Below are 16,798 nucleotides of genomic sequence, written 5' to 3'. Positions count from 1 at the left end.
CATAAAAGCTTATTTTTATGCTGATCTTTTCAAATCTGACTTTAATGGTTCAACATTTTTCACTATTTCAGTGTTTATTTAAACTTCATCTACTGTTCCAAGTAGATACTTTTTTTAAAAACACCTTTTGTGCTTTCTAGTGTCTACTGTACAGACTTAGCCAATATGCTCTTACTGAGTTTTTTCATGTTGCTTTTAAAGTTTAATATTAGTAAGCAGCTGTCTAAATGACTAATGCAGTAGTTATGACTTCTATATGATGCATTTTTCTGTACTTACAGGGTTGTTCTCGTTTAGATTTAGGTGGAATCTAAGACTTCCTTCTTTAGGACTAGTTGAATTAAATATATCTGTGCTTAGTTTTAGCTCCAAGTTGTTTTCCCACTGTCTTTGCTCAATGTAGAATAATAGACATTATTAATAGACAATCTAAAGTTACTGCTTTCTTGGGGAAATTGAGGCACATTATTTGGAACATGAAAACATAAGTATCATAAGCCCATTCAAATTGTTAGATGATTTTTCATCAGTAGCCATGAAAACAATTGAATTCTACTATATTTTCCTTTCTGAGAGTTTAAGTATTTGTACCTGTAACAAGCTGGGGAGGTGTGTTTAATGCAAAACAACCTTAAAACCAATTGTGTCATGGTTCCAACCCTTTGATGCCACTGCAGATTTTTATTATCAAGGAGGAAAGTTATCTCAAGTCTTTCACAGTAACATGGGCAGTTACTGTGCTGCCTAGTGCTGCAACAAAAGCATGAAATTATTACTGGAGTCATTAACATTTTAAACATAATCTTGTAAGTGAAATCTCAAAACATCAGAATTACACTTGGCGAGGGATCCTACCTACCTGATTTAGAATTTGACCCTTGTCTGTTAAGCAGAGCTTTTAGAGCATAGGCAACTTTGCTTTCTGAAATTCAGAAGGAAAACTCTCAGACATGTTGGATGGCATCTGTTATTTGATCACGGATATATTTTCAGTGTAGCTGGAGGCACAACACTCTACTGCAGTTCAGTAAAAAAAAATAATCTCACCAGACACAAATAAGCACTTGTTTATTTGTTTCTATTTGTACCACGGGTATGAATGTTTAACTCAGTACAAAAAAAAAAAAAAAAAAAAAAAAGAACAGTGTTAAGGGTAGATGTAGTGGGGGGGGCAGGAAGGAAGCTGTAGGGTTTGAGTTTGGTTAGCATATTCTTTTAGTATGTCACATTGTTTTTCTTTCTCTCTCTGAAGTAACTTAGATCATGTGACTGAAAATTGTGGTAGCTGGCACAGACTATTTTTTATGCTCTGGCAGGGATGTACTCCTGTGCAGTTTGCCTGAGGCAGAGGGCACTTTCTAAATGATGGACCCTTTATAGCTGTTGCAGGCAAAGTGTAGATGAAATCCAGCAGAGAGATTAGAGTACCACACAATTGCAAAAAAAAATCCTGATCCACAGCTTGGTTTTGCAGATGATCCAGTGACATTGCTTCTCCACAGGACTGACATGACTCATTGTTCCCTTTCCCACTCCAGCAGGCCTGCAAAAGATCAGTAGCATCGAGCCTTAAAAATATAAGCAGAAAAAGGGCAGGATTTCACTCCTTTTAAATAATATCAGAGATGGAAAAGCTGTATGTGACTTCCAGAAGGGTGATAGCCAACCTTCTTGGTCACCCTATGAGGAAGATTCAGTTTGTTCAAACCCACAAAATATTGTATGCAGAACCAGAGGTGACAAGGAGATGGTGCCCTCAGATGGTAGGGATTCTCCTACCATCTCCTCAAGCCTAAATACAGAGCTGTGTTATGGAATAGCCTCATGATGAGGCCTGAGGCAGTCTTTCAGTATAATTGTAGTGACTTCAGTCCCATCGTAGACAGATTCTTAGATTGCCTAGATTTTTTTCCAGTTAGCAGGTGGGATTTTTTTACAGGTCAAAACCCTTTAGCTGTTGGTGATAAGACTCTAGCAAGGAAGCTGTTCTTAAGGGGTTTTAGCAATAAAGAACCACAGTTTAACCATATGTGAGCTAAAGACAGGACTATAAAGAGAAGAAAATTGGAAAAATTTAACTTTTTTTTTTTAAGATGACATTAATATCTCTGTGATTCTCTTAATGGTCAGCTGCAAATACTGCTTTCCATATGGAAACACTGGATAAATTTGCTGGTTAGTATTGTGAGAAAAGATGTGATTTACTTAATTTGAATTATAGGATATTCAGGTGGTATTTTTTTTCTTTAGCAAATCTGACAGTCTTGTATTTTTCAACCCAACTTAGTCAGTCTGTTCCCAGCTGCACTCATCTTTTAAACCTTTCTGCTACTGAAACACTTAAGTAGAAGAGCAATAGGAACACAAAAAGGAACATTACTCAAGATTGGTTTTGGTGCCACACAAACAGGGAAAGACAGAGAGCTTAGAAAAAAATTCAGAATCTACTAATAATGTATGTTATGAAACATGGGGATAGGAAGGAGACAATTACTGAAGGACAATTTTGCAGTTCAAATAGGATGAAGGAAAAATTATTGATATAGGATGAAAGTTGAGAATTTAGTGAATTTGTTCACTCTCTAAGCTTAATGCTCTCTTGATTTTAAAAACAAACAAACAAGAAAAACCCCACCAAAACCACACACACACAAACAAGCAGAAATCTATTTCGTTTTTCCTGGTCATTGATCTTCCAGAGTCAGGAGTCCAAGAAAATTACTAGTTAGAAATCATTATGCAGTTCCATTCCAATTTCATCTGTTTAAACCTGAAATAGTCCAATAGCACCAACGTAAAGCAGCCCTTGGGATTCAAGAATTCTCCCCAAGTTCTCAGCTGGACTTCTTGCTCTGAAACTTATTATTCAAGGACTAATCTTCACCCTGGAACAGGTTGCCCAGAGAGGTTGCCCGGATGGTGCCCCATCCCTAGGAATGTTCAAGGTCAGTCTGGATGGGGCACTGAACAACCTGATCTAGTTGAAGGTGTCCCTGCTCATTGCAGAGCAGGTGGACTCGGTGACTTTTAAAGATCCCTTCCAACTCAAATCTTCTGTCTTACTTAGTTCAGTGTTTTCATGGGTGTGAGAAAGGCCTGTTCACTCAGTGCACTCTCTCACCAGTACATGAATAAGTTATTTGTACTGTAAGAGCAGTTGTCATCTATTAGTCAAATACACAGCTGAATTACTTAGATTGTTTTGGTGGTTTGATGTGTGTGAGCTCATTAAAAAAAAAAAAAAAAAAAAAAAAAAAACCACACCAAAATCTTTGCTTAACAAGGATTAAACTCAACTGATAAAGGTACAGAGGCTTCGAAAATGTGGCATTAGTAAGCATTCAATTTTTCTTAACCAGCAGCTACGAATACAGGACTCTATGCACATCTACTTCTGTTACATAAAAAAGGAAGACTTTACAACAGAACTCACCATCTAAGTGAAGCTTCTCTGAAAACTTCCTGAAGTGCATGCTCTGCAAATTTTTCTTCTGGGTGTACTTAATACTGCCATTTCTTTTTCTTTACAGGGTAAAGAAGTTGAAGGAAACCCTTGTTGCAGTGCAGCAGCTGGATAAAAACATGAGTAGTCTGAGATCTTGGCTTGCCCACATTGAGTCAGAGCTGTCCAAACCCATCGTCTATGAAACTTGTGACTCTGAGGAGATACAAAGGAAGCTGAATGAACAGCAGGTAAAATACAACACAGGTGAACAGTGACATGGGGAGAGCCAAAGTAGAGTGGCCTTGGGCTGCCCATACCCAGTTCAGTTGAGAGGGCATGAGGCAAAATGCTTAAATATCAAGGCAAGTGGTACTTACTGTGTCACTTATAGAGCCTTCTGCTGGCCTTGACCTGGAATCCACCAGGAGCTGATTGACATTTCCGAGAAAGGTAAGGCACCAAGAGATGTAACCTGAACGGGTTATTGCAATTGTTTTCCTTTGGGGCTTGTGGTTTTTGTTTGTTTGAATTGTCTGTCCCAGAGGCAAAACTGACACCTATTAGACCTTGCAAATTTTGCAAATGCTTGACAATTACTATTTTTAGCAACCTTTCTAACTCAGTTTTATTTTGCAGCTTGTTTGAGAGTCACTTTGCACGTGAAGATGCATGAGCTATACATGTGAAGTTAAAATTGGTTGGTTTATACTACAGAAAGCCTTTATGCAGTGCTAGATTAAAATATGTAGAAAAATGTGAGTTCAGCCATTTTTTAGCACTGAAACTAATGTTACTTCTAAGATGATTTACTATACTTTCTCCATCCTGTTACACTTCACTGCCCAGTGCAGTTTTACCTAGAAGCACATTGATGGAGAGAACTGTTTACTTTGTGTTCCTGTTGATTATTTATTGACAAAAATACCTTTCTGTTGCCCACTGAAGAGGAGTTAGATGTTCTCCTAGACATCTCCAGAGGAGAAAGAAATGTGTGGGAAGAGGAAAGATAGGGTATTTTATGGATAATTTCTGAAGAGTACAAATGGACATTTTGCTCCTTTAAGCTGAGGGTAGAACTGAGAGCCAAGAACTCCCTCAGAGATTTTGCTAGCTCCTCAACTGATTTGCTATTTCTCTGTTCAGAATTGCTTGTTAATATTTTATATGGAATTTACATAGGGATAATAATTTCTAACACAGTAGTGTCACTAATGAATGGTGTTTGTGAGACAGTAAAGGGCTGGGAAGGGCTGAACATTGCTATCAATGGAGTAGACAGATGAGATTATTTATGAGAATCCCTATGCAAACATCCCATAGTTTGTTACAACCACTTCTTAGGGGATTTATTTTGGGCACAGAGACTGGTATATCCCTGCCTTCCACTGTTTCCTTGTGACAGCATGCAGTGATATTCTGTAGAACTGAGAGTGGTTTCATTTGAATTCTAAAGGGGAGAAATAGGGGTGAATCTTGCCATGGGAGAATGCCATATTTGGAATCACAGTGATGATTTGATATGATAACAATACAAGACATGGTTTTGATAGTAATAATAATTTTAAAAACCCACCTATTTTCAATGCATGGCAACCAGTATTTTTATTAGTTGGAGGCTATATCACTATCCACCACACTTCAGAAGGCTACCTTCTCAAATACTTTGTTCCCTGTCCCTTCTGTTAGTGTGACTTTATGTTCTTTTCCATGTTTGATCTTCCACAGAGGTCATGTTATCTTCCCAGTTTTTAATATGCAGAATTAGGTTAAAAATGTTATGTTGTGAAAGAGGAGGAACAAATTCCATTTATGAAACCCTATTATCTACTTCTCAGCATCTGCTTCAGCCAAACATCAGCTTTGCAGATGGCTGGTCTCTAGTGAAATTAAAAATCCAGTTGAATCTGGATATTCTGGGGGAAAGTAGGGTAATTTCAATACACTGTTTTCCTGGGCTAATCAACTTCATTTAAAGGATTACTTGTTTGTTTTTTTCCTCAATCTCCTACCTCTTGAAATGTGAAAAAAAAAAATGTTTGCTTCTGGACAAATAAAGTAAAAAAAGTGGTTGTATATGGGTCACAGCAGTGCATAAAAGTGACACTCCTTTGTGAACTAACCGAAAGGCTTAATGTTCTCTAATAAACATAAAAAATTTTAAAATACGGGAAATAAATATTGACTATGGAGAAGAAATAGTCTGGATGTTACTTGTGGAAATGTTCCGTAGGTGAATAAAAAAAGTGTAATTCTTAGGAATGCTCAGGACCCACAGTTCTCACTACTGCTCTACTCCAAAACATTAGAAAGGAGATTCTGTTACCTGAACTTAACCTCAAGTTTCATAGCTGTGTGGAGTGTTTGTTTCCTAAAGTATGACATCTGATTATAGTATTACTTCCATAATATTTCAGGGCAGATAGAAAGAAAAAGAAGCACTTTGACATTACAATGAAAGTATTTTTCGGCGAGTAAAGTGAGAGGGCCATTACTGAGGAAGGAAAGATTCTGATTTTTCACTCTGTGTTCTCAAGTAGATGTTTACAAAATAACTTTCTAGTTGAGAAGATGAACTAGATTACTTCATTAAGTGAAAGTCCAGTTATTACAAAAAAAACCAAAAAAGCCCCCCAAAAAATGGTTGCTATAGGTCCACCTTGCTCTATTTCTAATTTCCTGAGGTTTTTAATTCGACATTTAGATCTCATTTCCTGCTGGAAGACATTTTCATGTCATGTTGCTAGCTGTAAGAAAAGTTCCTCTAGTTAGACCTTAAATATGTTTAGACACAGTGTATTGACACTGTATTTCCCTTTGCATGCCACAGTCTACTTCAATACCAAAATTATGGAACAGTTTACTCATCCTCAAGCTGCCACATTCTGCTATGTAAACCTCCACATCTCTAATTGTCCTATTGGTTCTATTCTTCATCTGAATCAGAAATTAACCTAGTATTCTAGATGCAATATAGAATTTTTTGATGTAGTTACATTAGTATTCTTTTGTCACAGTTGTTGTCTTGGCTTTGTTATTGCCCATACTGATTTTTCCATCTGATATTCTAATGACTTATTACAAATGTAGACAAAAATCAAGCAGAGTTTCTTTTCATTGCACTGATCCAACAGCAACAGCCAGTTACTTGTGTGGTTTGTCTTAACTTGAATCTAGAGATCAAAACTAAGGTGAAATATTAATTCTAGAGGAAACATTATCATCAGTGTAGAACAAACCATTGAAACCAAGTAACCATCAGGAAAAAGAACACTGATCACATACAAGTGCTAAGACAGTGTGAGTGCATTTCTTTAGGTCTGGAATTTTCATTTTCTATTTCCAATGAAAATACTGTAGAACTGGAAACTTGAAGGAAGGAAAATCTCCTACTCGTGCACTGTTCAACATGTGCTGCTGCCAATCTCCATGTCAAACGTGCCACTTTGGAGCTATCTCACCTGGGGAGCAGCATGTTCATGAAGGGTCCCTCCACCAAACCCTTCAGTACATAACAATGTATTTCCTTGTCACACTTCTCTTACTAACTTCTGCTTTACATTCTCTGTGATAATGGGAAAGGGCTGAGAATAATTCCACCATTTATTGGTGATGTTAATTAAATGTGTGTGAAAGATGCTCAGCTGAGCATGCAGAGCTCTGGCAGTTTGTCCCAGTTAATGGTTTGGTGTTTATACTCCCTGGGAGAGCTGTGCATGCTGCCAGGTTCTCCTGGCCTCGTTGATAACATTGCACCACCACTTGTGTGGATGCACTCTCTTAATTGGTATTACTGGATGTTTTTCTTCTGTTTGCAAGCTTTTTTTCATTTTTAAATATTGGAAGAAAAATACATTTGCATGGATGCCCGTTCTGCAGTTTCTCTTAAGAACTAATCTCTTCACCTGCAGGACCTCCAGAGGGACATAGAGAAACACAGCACTGGTGTGGCATCTGTTCTCAATCTGTGTGAAGTACTTCTTCATGACTGTGATGCTTGTGCCACAGAAGCAGAGTGTGACTCTATCCAGCAGGCTACACGCAATCTGGACAGAAGATGGAGAAATATTTGTGCAATGTCCATGGAAAGGCGACTTAAGTAAGTCTTAAATACCTACAGATTAGTATTTCCTTCCACAGGGACAAATATGGGATGAGATGTATAGTATATGGTTGCAGTACTGAACAAGAGTGTAAGGTTCAGAAAATGATTGTACACTGAGTAGAAGCCAATAGCTGCTATGCCTCTACGAAAAAAATGAATTTTTGGGTTGCAAATGCCTTTATACAAAATACAGATAACAATCATCAAATTTCACTCACAAGTCCTTCAGTAGAATGATTTATTGTTTCCCATGCTTCGTAGATATGATGAGAGAGAAACTAGAGAAAGTTTAGATGATATTAATGACTCCAAGAGATTTAGAAAACATGACCTCAAAAGGAGGTTGTAACACTTAAATATACACAAGAACTACTGAGATTGATGGGAAACTAGTTACTGAATGTGTGGAATATTATTCCAGGTATTAGTGTTTATATGTAGCCAGTGTTCCGCAGGAGTTTCTCTTATGTCTGTCTGATTTTGTTAATTTGGAAGAATTTTAGGACATACATGGAATTTCATGAGCACTTACATGGACTTTCTTCACCTGTCCACCTTAGCTGTGCTGAGCAAATGAGGATCACAGCACCCAGGATTCTTGGGTGTAGTCTGGGTAACTGCACATGCTTAGACCATCATATCCAGAAGATTCATTGTTTTCTGTTCTCACATAGGATAGCTTGGTGATTTCAGCAGCAATGATTATGTAGGTTAATGATGTGGGGCAATGCTATGTACTGTGTGCTGACTTAGTCATGAGACATGTTTACAAATTTAAACTCCAGTATTTAAGATATTTTCTTAAACTTTTTAAGTTATGAAGCTTATTTCTGTCATGTTTATACAATCACATGCAAATCTCTAGAAAGAATTGTATGTTTCAAAATGCTGAATTGAACTTTTTATGATCTTTCTTTTTGTGGGATATTCTTATTGTATTTAGTAAAGTTTTCTGTTTATTTTATGCAAAACATTTGTTGCTGTTAGGTTTGAATCTTTATCCATGGATTCATATATTTAAGTACTTTTTTACTATTGCCATGGAAATTCTTGAATTGTATACATCTGTAAGTACTGTGTTATAAGTTCTACTTAAAACTCCATTTATAAGTTCTATCTTTCACATTGTCTTGAACATACATGGGCTTTCATAACTTTGTGTCCAACACATCAGTTCAGGACTATTTTAAGTTAATGTGGAACTATGCACGGAACTCTATTTTACTTTCTTAGAATGTACACATTATGCTTTAGTGGATTTGTACTGGTAAGTTAACTGAGCTCTCAGTAGGATCTTTATTGTACTAGAAACAGTAATTTGTATCAAAGAGCTGCTTTACTGATGTCACTGGAACTGCATTTCAGAAGTTATTTAGTGTGTGTTCAGCTTTTTAGAGCTCCTATTACAAACTTAAAACTGATTTTATTTTTTATACTGATTCCAAAAGTAGATGAATTAAAAAAATATGCCTTGATCTTATTCTAGCTCAGTCTCGAATGAGCCAACCTTCCCTGTGGTCTGTTTATCAGTCTGGCTGGCTGAGTTAGATTTTTAGTCAGTTACTGTCTGGTGCAGTGCTAGTTTGCTGTTGCACATGACAGGTTAAAGTTCTGTAAAGTTCAACTGGCCATCAGTCCAAGCATTCTCTAATTTTCCGCTCTCTGTTGCAGAATTGAAGAGACGTGGCGGCTATGGCAAAAATTTTTGGATGACTACTCTAGATTTGAAGAGTGGCTAAAAGCCTCTGAGAGGACAGCTGCTTTTCCAAGCTCCTCTGGTGTGCTTTACACTGTTGCTAAGGAAGAACTGAAGAAATTTGAGGTGATTTATAGGGGTTGAAATTCAATACCTACTGATCACATTGCAGCAGCCAGCTGATGTTCTTCCTTCCCATAACCAAGTTACAGCAGAGGTGCTGTATTAATAAAGTGGAGTTGATGATTTTGTAGCTGTCTTAGGTGGCAGCTTCCTAGGATAAAAAGACAGTAGAAGGTGGCAACTGGAAGTGTCTCTACTGTTCTTTCACCACAGCTAGATTCCTCTCCTTTTTTATTTCTGCAACTTTTTAATACGTCCAGTCAGTTGGTGTTGCAGAGCCTTCCTAAATCTCTCTTCACCAAATGCCTCTTCAAATGCATGCTGCACATTCGAGCTTTTGCTATGATTTTTATCTGTCCTTTCCATAACCCTCTGAAGCCAGCTCTCTGAAGTCTCTCATATGATGCAGAATATTCCTCCTTTGGACCCTTATACATGAAATTCATGTTCGTGCAAATATTGTTATATGTCCACATGGTGTCCCCCGTGACTTAAAAAAGTTAAGCATGCTTCAAAACTGACAAGCTGTCCCTTTGGTCAGTGCTTAGGAGCTCGTTACGACTCTGTTGTGTGCACTGCGATGTGAGGGCTTGTCTCATAGTTACAAGGGGTTGTACCCCTGTGTGTAAAGCACACTCACACATTGCCTGGTGAGTCAGAGGAAAATCTTTTGCTTGGATTCATATTTCCAAAGAGTATGTCAAGATGGGAGAGGAGAAAGAGAACAAATTATTTAGGCAATTCTGTAAACAGTCAGACACTGAACAGTATTTGCTGTGAAGAAATGCAAATTTTAAACAATGTCTAAGCACAGTTAATAGGTTTTGGTTTAACAGTTAAATCAAAAACTTAAACTGTGAAGTGCTGTGTTCTATAATTGACGTTCACATTTACGAACGTACTGGCCAGGTTTTGGGTTTAGACAGATTTTGTTATGCCAGACTTCATTATGGCCAGGTAAATTGATATAGTATAGAGATGTTGCTTCCTGGACACACTCTGCCTCAGATCACTTTCCCATTGTCCCTGTATGTGGTGATCAGGATTTAAATCTCTTATTTAGTAAGTCTCTGTATGAGAAGCCATACCACAAATATATTGACTCTTTGATTTTTACAGCTGAATTGACTTTGTCCAAAGTCTGTTTCGTTGAACCTCATCTGGTGAGGTGACCTTTCCTCTTCAACAGACTTGCGGATTTTTTACTGTCTATAGAGTGTCAGCAGGAACAAGATGCAAAGAGAACAGTGTAACCTCTCCAAAAACCTCCTTTCCTTGTAGTTTGGTTCTTTCTCTTTTTTCCTTCTTTTTATTTTTTTTCTTTTCTTTTTTTTTTTCTACTGACCACCTGATTTCTTTGCCTGTCAAATAGTGGAAAGCAATGTGGTATTCAAATCCAGTGGCATTCAGCAGCTTTACTGTGAATTCAGTATGAAGTCAGCCACTTACAAATACTAACAGAAGCAGGTTTCTGCTTTAACTAGCTTTTTTTTTCTAAATTTATTTTCTTCTTCATATCTGCACTTTAATTAAAAAAAAACAACAACATGCAACAAAAAAAGCTCATCGGACCATTTAGGAACCTTTCAGTTCTTGAGCACAGAGGTCAAAGATGGCTCTCGCTGACTTCACTGTACAAAACCAAACTCCTTACTCACCAGTAGTTTATGGGGAAATGAACAGAGGTTACAGGAAGGAATGCGACAGATGAATTCTTGTGTAGCTGAGATGAAAAAATGGAAGGCAAATAAACAGCTGTTCTTTTGCTGGAGAACGCTTGGTAACAGGTGAAGCAACAGCTGCACACTTTTAGATTTCAAGATCCTAGTAAATACAGTCAGAATTGTGTCTCCAATATAGAAATACTTGTGCAATTTTAGATTAATTCAGTTCTAGTGATCATTTCACCCTAGCTGCAAGCACATTTGCCCCTTTTTGGTTGCCCCCTACCCAATCTGATGGCCATTAAATGAAGAGAATTATTTTGTTGAGAGGACTCCACAGAATTTGATCTTTTTTCCAACCAGTTCCTTTCTTCTCTGGTATTATAGCAGAAATGTATTTATCTCATTCTTAGCTTTGAATGGTACATTATGAAGTGTGTATCATTTTGTAGAAAACTCTTGTGTTTAATTAAAATTTCTCTATCTATATTCTATTATATTATATTATATTCTATTATATTCTATTATATTCTATTATATTATATTCTATTATATTATATTATATTATATTATATTATATTATATTATATTATATTATATTATATTATATTATATTATATTATATTATATTATATTATATTATATTATATTATATTACCTATCCCAGTTCTACACTCCTTATTAAGGGAGGTGTCTAGTTTTGGAAGAGAATTGACTTTTTATTGCATTGTGAGGAATATCAAACAGAAAGTTTGTAGAACTGTAGTAGAATCCAAACCCTACTTGTATCCAAAAGAGATCTGGTGTAATGTAGGGTTTTAGGTCTTCCTTTGATTGCTTTTCTATTTTGGTGATGTGAAAAGATAAAAAGAAGTAGATTTTTGAAAAAATACTCTGTCGTTTTTATTGGTAGTAGTAGAAATAGTTGTTTTAATTCAGTCATTTCTTTACAAGATGCTTCCTCCAAGCTTCATGATTGCCAGTCACAACATAAAAGCCATGGGCTAAGTCACCTGTGCACCTCAGCTGTGTCTCTGTGGCTCTTGTCACAGCAGAGCAAGCACCAAAAGCACATGGTGCAAACATTTGCCCAGACATAAGTTGGCATGGGTATTCATGACATTTTCTTTTCTGTGAATATTTTCTGACAAAACTTACTTGCACACCAGTATACTAAATATAAAGAGATGTCTCTTTCAGTGTCATGTTTCAGAATAAACAATTGCTCAAATCTCTTCAATGTTTGCATTTCAGCAAATTCAGTATGTGAAAAGAAATCCAGTGAAGCCACAGGAATCTCGGATTTCTGTTCTTTTTTTTTAAAAAAAAGAGTTTCATGTTCATTGTTTGTACTTCTGTTCTCAAATACAAAAGCATATAATTTTGCAGAAAGAAGAGACTTTTTTTGGTACTGATTTTACCTTTGTAACAGATATTCATGTTGCAATTTCTCATTCAGTGAACCATGTCAGTTTTATCAAATTTTTGGGGTATTTTGGAGGGTTGGTGGGGTTTTTTTGTTTTGTTTTTTTGTTTTGCTTTTTTTAATCTGAAGGCAGCGTCTCTGTAGGGTAGCCCTCAGGCGATGTCTCCAACTAGTGGAATTTATTGGCTTACATAAGTCAGATGCAGAAGAAGGGTCAAAATAAGGCAAGAGATGTGTATGTGTATCCTGGTTTCAGTAATTAAAATTCTGAAGGTGTCTTTTATTCATACTGCTTTAGGCTTTCCAGAGACAGGTGCATGAGAGCCTGACTCAGCTGGAGCTGATCAATAAGCAGTATCGGCGCCTGGCACGGGAGAACCGCACGGACTCCGATGGCAGCCTCAAGCAGATGGTTCACGAGGGGAACCAGAGATGGGACAATCTACAAAAGCGAGTTACCTCCATCCTGCGCAGGCTAAAGGTATTTTTCCATTTTTAAGACTTCTATTTCACTACGCTAGTTATGAATCAAATGTACTTCAGCAGCTTTCAGTTTAATTTGCACAGTGTTTTTGAGGGGATTTCTACCTTTGGAAGAGGAAGGAAGCTCATCAGTTCACTTAATCCAAAGTAACCGAAGTATAGACTGTAGGCAAATGCTTGGTGACATCAAACACCACCTTCTTCACAGAAGATAATTTCCATAGGTCAGCTAATTGCAGCTTTAGATGGTGTTACTTAAAAAGGAACCTTAGAAAGCATGTTGTAAATGAAAGAAGAAGGTATACTGAGTTTAAGTTGGGTTTGATGGGGATGAAAGTAATTTCCCTGCTGTTGCTGGGGGTTTTCATGTTTCTGGTCATTTCACACCACTCAATTTTCCACCCTTCAGCATTTTATTGGCCAGCGGGAGGAGTTTGAAACAGCTCGTGACAGCATCCTGGTATGGCTGACAGAGATGGACCTGCAGCTGACCAACATCGAGCACTTCTCAGAGTGTGATGTCCAAGCGAAGATAAAGCAACTTAAGGTAAAGAATGACTGGGTAGTTAGAGAAAGAGAGATGGAAGAAGGGGGAAATAATGCATGGTGAGAAAAGAATTTTAAGAAACATTGTGCAGAAATGCAGCCTGATATGGTTCCTTTACTTGCAGGCAAAGACTTCAGCCTCAAAAGTTATGAGTTGTGTCAGATTCTAGTATGTACTTTTCTGCCAAAATATAAGATCTTTGCTGTGAAAAATGTAAAAAGAAAAGTCAGGAGTGATATTGTACTTTCCTTCATCAAAATAGGAAATGTTAATAAAAAATATTTCTGTAAGATCTCCATTACTGCTAATATCTAATAATTACTACATTTCTCAACCATTTCTGCATGACAAAACTCCTTCTCTAGAGAGAACCATACCAATGTCACATTATCCAAAATTCCATTGTGCTAGGTTTAGCATCTGTGTTTATTCTAGACATTTGGTCATTGACATGGCTTGTTTAGAGACGAGCTTTCTTTCCAAATTCAACAAGTAAGGAATGAGATGGTAAACCATGAAGTATCACTGGTTTTGGCTTAAAAGGTTGTGGAATGCTAAATTTAATTTCATTGCTCATTGTTGCTTATGACGAGTATTTGGCACAATCCCTGTTTGTTACCCACACCATTCTTTCTGTAAAACTCTTAAGACTTGCATCTTTAATTACCCATATTGTTGTCATAAGCATATTTTGTTGATAAAGCATGGGCTTTTCTTTTACACAGGCTTTCCAGCAAGAAATTTCCCTGAACAACAACAAAATTGAGCAGATAATTGTGCAAGGTGAGCAGCTCATTGAGAAAAGTGAACCCCTGGATGCAGCTGTGATTGAAGAAGAACTAGATGAGCTGCGTCGTTACTGCCAAGAGGTCTTCGGGCGAGTGGAGCGCTATCACAAGAAACTTATCCGCCTTCCTGTGTGTATATTTAAATATGTTTTTACTTGTTTGGTTCGTTGCCATTTTACAAATGTGAGAGTGAGGAAAGATGCTGAAATGAAACCTAAGGAACTTTCCAAAAGTCCTGTGGTTAAATACTGTTGCAACCCTGACCATCTGCCTCCCTTCCATTACATGGTATTTGTGTCCTGTTCAGAGAGCAGACTGATGAGATCTGGAATTTCTGTAAATCATTGTGAAAATCCATGCAGATTGGAGATGTATAAAGCTTTATTCATGGGAGTACTGTAGTATTGGTCATAAGAACATCTCGCTGTACTGTCAAATAGTTTGACTGGCAGCTTAGTGAGTCATTTTTTAAAAAGACACAATGGTAAAATGATTTTTCTCCTCAGAAGAGACAGAAATTTGTCTCCAGAATTGAACACAAGCTCAAAAGTGGAAAAGGAAGACAAAAGGAGAAAGTGAAAGGAAAACAATTTTTGTTAGCTCAAGTCCTACTGAATGAAAGGAACAAAATCCAGGGGTTTCAAAATACGAAATAACATAGAGCAATACTCATGATAAAGATCACTTATGCTTTCTATTAATTGATTCCAGAGGTTTTTCTAACTTAGTATTTGCATTGAAGTAACATCAGTAAAAGTCTGGAGATATTTGCCTTAAGTGAGACTTTATGTGCCTCGAGTAATTAAAATGAGCTGGCACTTTGATCTTTGTTGTTTTGGTTTTTTAGTACACCTTAAAATAATGAAGGGAGAGTGCAGAAGAAAATTTGCAGAATGAAAACCCCACCAGTGTGCCTGTCACCTAATGCTGCTTTATTTCACTGACCCAGGCTGAGCATGCGGTGCCTCTGTGCGTTTCATTGATGGCTTCTGTTTGCATTGCGCTTCTAGCTGACAGATGACGAGCACGACCTCTCTGACAGAGAGGTGGATCTGGATGAATCAGCAGATCTCTCTGACATACGCTGGCATGACAAATCTGCGGACAGCGTTCTGTCCCCGCACCCCTCTTCCAACCTTTCGCTGCCTCTTTCCCAGCCGCTGAGGAGCGAGCGATCGGGGCGGGATACGCCTGCCAGCGTGGACTCCATCCCCCTGGAGTGGGATCACGACTACGACCTTAGCAGGGACCTGGAGACAGCCGTTTCGCGGGCGCTGCACTCAGAGGAAGACGGAGGCCAAGAAAAAGACTTCTACCTGAGAGGAGCAGTTGGCATAGCAGGTATGGTGGCAGACTGAATGCTCTGTTTTCTCCGAGTGAAAAAAAAGGCAAATGTTATATGTGTGATTGTGTGGACAAGAGTCTCGTGGAACAATACTTTAAATAGCCCATAATGACTTTACATAGTGTTTCCTGAGTGATCTCAGTGGCCTTCTGGTCTTAGAGACAGTGATGGAGATTCCTGGATGACGACAGCCCAGGAAAATGGCAGAGGCGTACACGATATGGCAGGGAATTGGCTGTGTATCTGTGTGTGAGGCCTGCCAGATAGGATATGTCATCTGTAACAGCCCTGTGTCCTAAGTTATTCTGACTAGAATAAACTATACTGGATATGGCAAAAGGTGCAGAACAAACTAATGAAGAAATGCTTGGGAGGCACTCACAGAGAAAACCATCAAGTGTTTAAGTAAATCATAACTCTGCCCTGATGCAGGCAAGACTCCAGAAGATGAGTGTTTAGTCTGAGGTGGGATCTTGGGTCTTATTTTCCAGTGAACCTGGAAATCCTTTCTAAGTGTTTGTGCTTTGTGTAATAAATCTTAACAAGTGAGAATTCCCAAATGGAGCCAGTTGTGGGATAAGACATACCAGTGTATTTTACTGTGATCTTGTGGCTGTCTTTTGAGAGTCAGGTTTGCCTGGATCTTAAGAGACTTAGTAGCGGCCTCCCTGTGTTTCAGTCTTCATCTTTTTTCTTCTTCAGAGAAAATGTTTACTATCAGAACAATTTATTTAATCCATCTATGAAAAGGACTCCTGCTGTAAGGAGGTGGCCATTGCTGAGCCATCAATTCAGATTGTGCTTTTATTTTTTCAGATGTAGAAATCCCTGAAACTCTTGAGGCCTATGTAACACTCACAGAAAACGCCCTCAAAAATATCTCTGGTAGGCATCATAAAAGACTAAGCATAGCCAGATGCAAGTACCATGGTGCACAAGCGTAACTTCTTTCTCTTCTCCTAGCATCTATCTTTTCACAGCTTACAAGATAAATATTTCTGACATGGCAGCATTGGCATATTAACTTAGGAGTATCCTCCTGCTTTACTACTGTGCTTAAAGGTACCATTGGGGGCTTGGATGAAACAATGATGTCTGAAGTATTAGCACTCCCACCTTGGCTAACTAAACTAAACTGATCTGACTGGTCTCTTTTGATTGGTGTCCATCGACTGGACT

At 37.9% G+C, this 16,798-nt stretch overlaps 1 protein-coding gene across 13 annotated transcripts in view; it reads left to right on the top strand.

The window, feature by feature from the left end:
* Nucleotides 1-16,798, top strand: part of SYNE1 (spectrin repeat containing nuclear envelope protein 1) — a 294,687-nt gene that overhangs the window by 251,011 nt on the left and 26,878 nt on the right. For 8 of the 13 annotated variants that reach the window (XM_063390128.1, XM_063390126.1, XM_063390123.1 and 5 more), the window contains 8 exons: nt 3,531-3,693; nt 7,354-7,541; nt 9,219-9,369; nt 12,755-12,937; nt 13,349-13,486; nt 14,212-14,403; nt 15,285-15,615; nt 16,436-16,504. In XM_063390128.1, coding sequence (XP_063246198.1) covers nt 3,531-3,693; nt 7,354-7,541; nt 9,219-9,369; nt 12,755-12,937; nt 13,349-13,486; nt 14,212-14,403; nt 15,285-15,615; nt 16,436-16,504 — 1,415 coding nt within the window. The remainder of the gene's footprint in view (nt 1-3,530; nt 3,694-7,353; nt 7,542-9,218; nt 9,370-12,754; nt 12,938-13,348; nt 13,487-14,211; nt 14,404-15,284; nt 15,616-16,435; nt 16,505-16,798) is intronic. The other 5 variants (XM_063390131.1, XM_063390125.1, XM_063390124.1 and 2 more) reach the window with 2 other exon arrangements.

This window comes from Prinia subflava, chromosome 2, assembly GCF_021018805.1.
Source record: "Prinia subflava isolate CZ2003 ecotype Zambia chromosome 2, Cam_Psub_1.2, whole genome shotgun sequence".
Taxonomy (NCBI): domain Eukaryota; kingdom Metazoa; phylum Chordata; class Aves; order Passeriformes; family Cisticolidae; genus Prinia; species Prinia subflava.
Note: the sequence above shows the minus strand (reverse complement) of the source record. Positions and strands in the feature narration are given on the sequence as shown.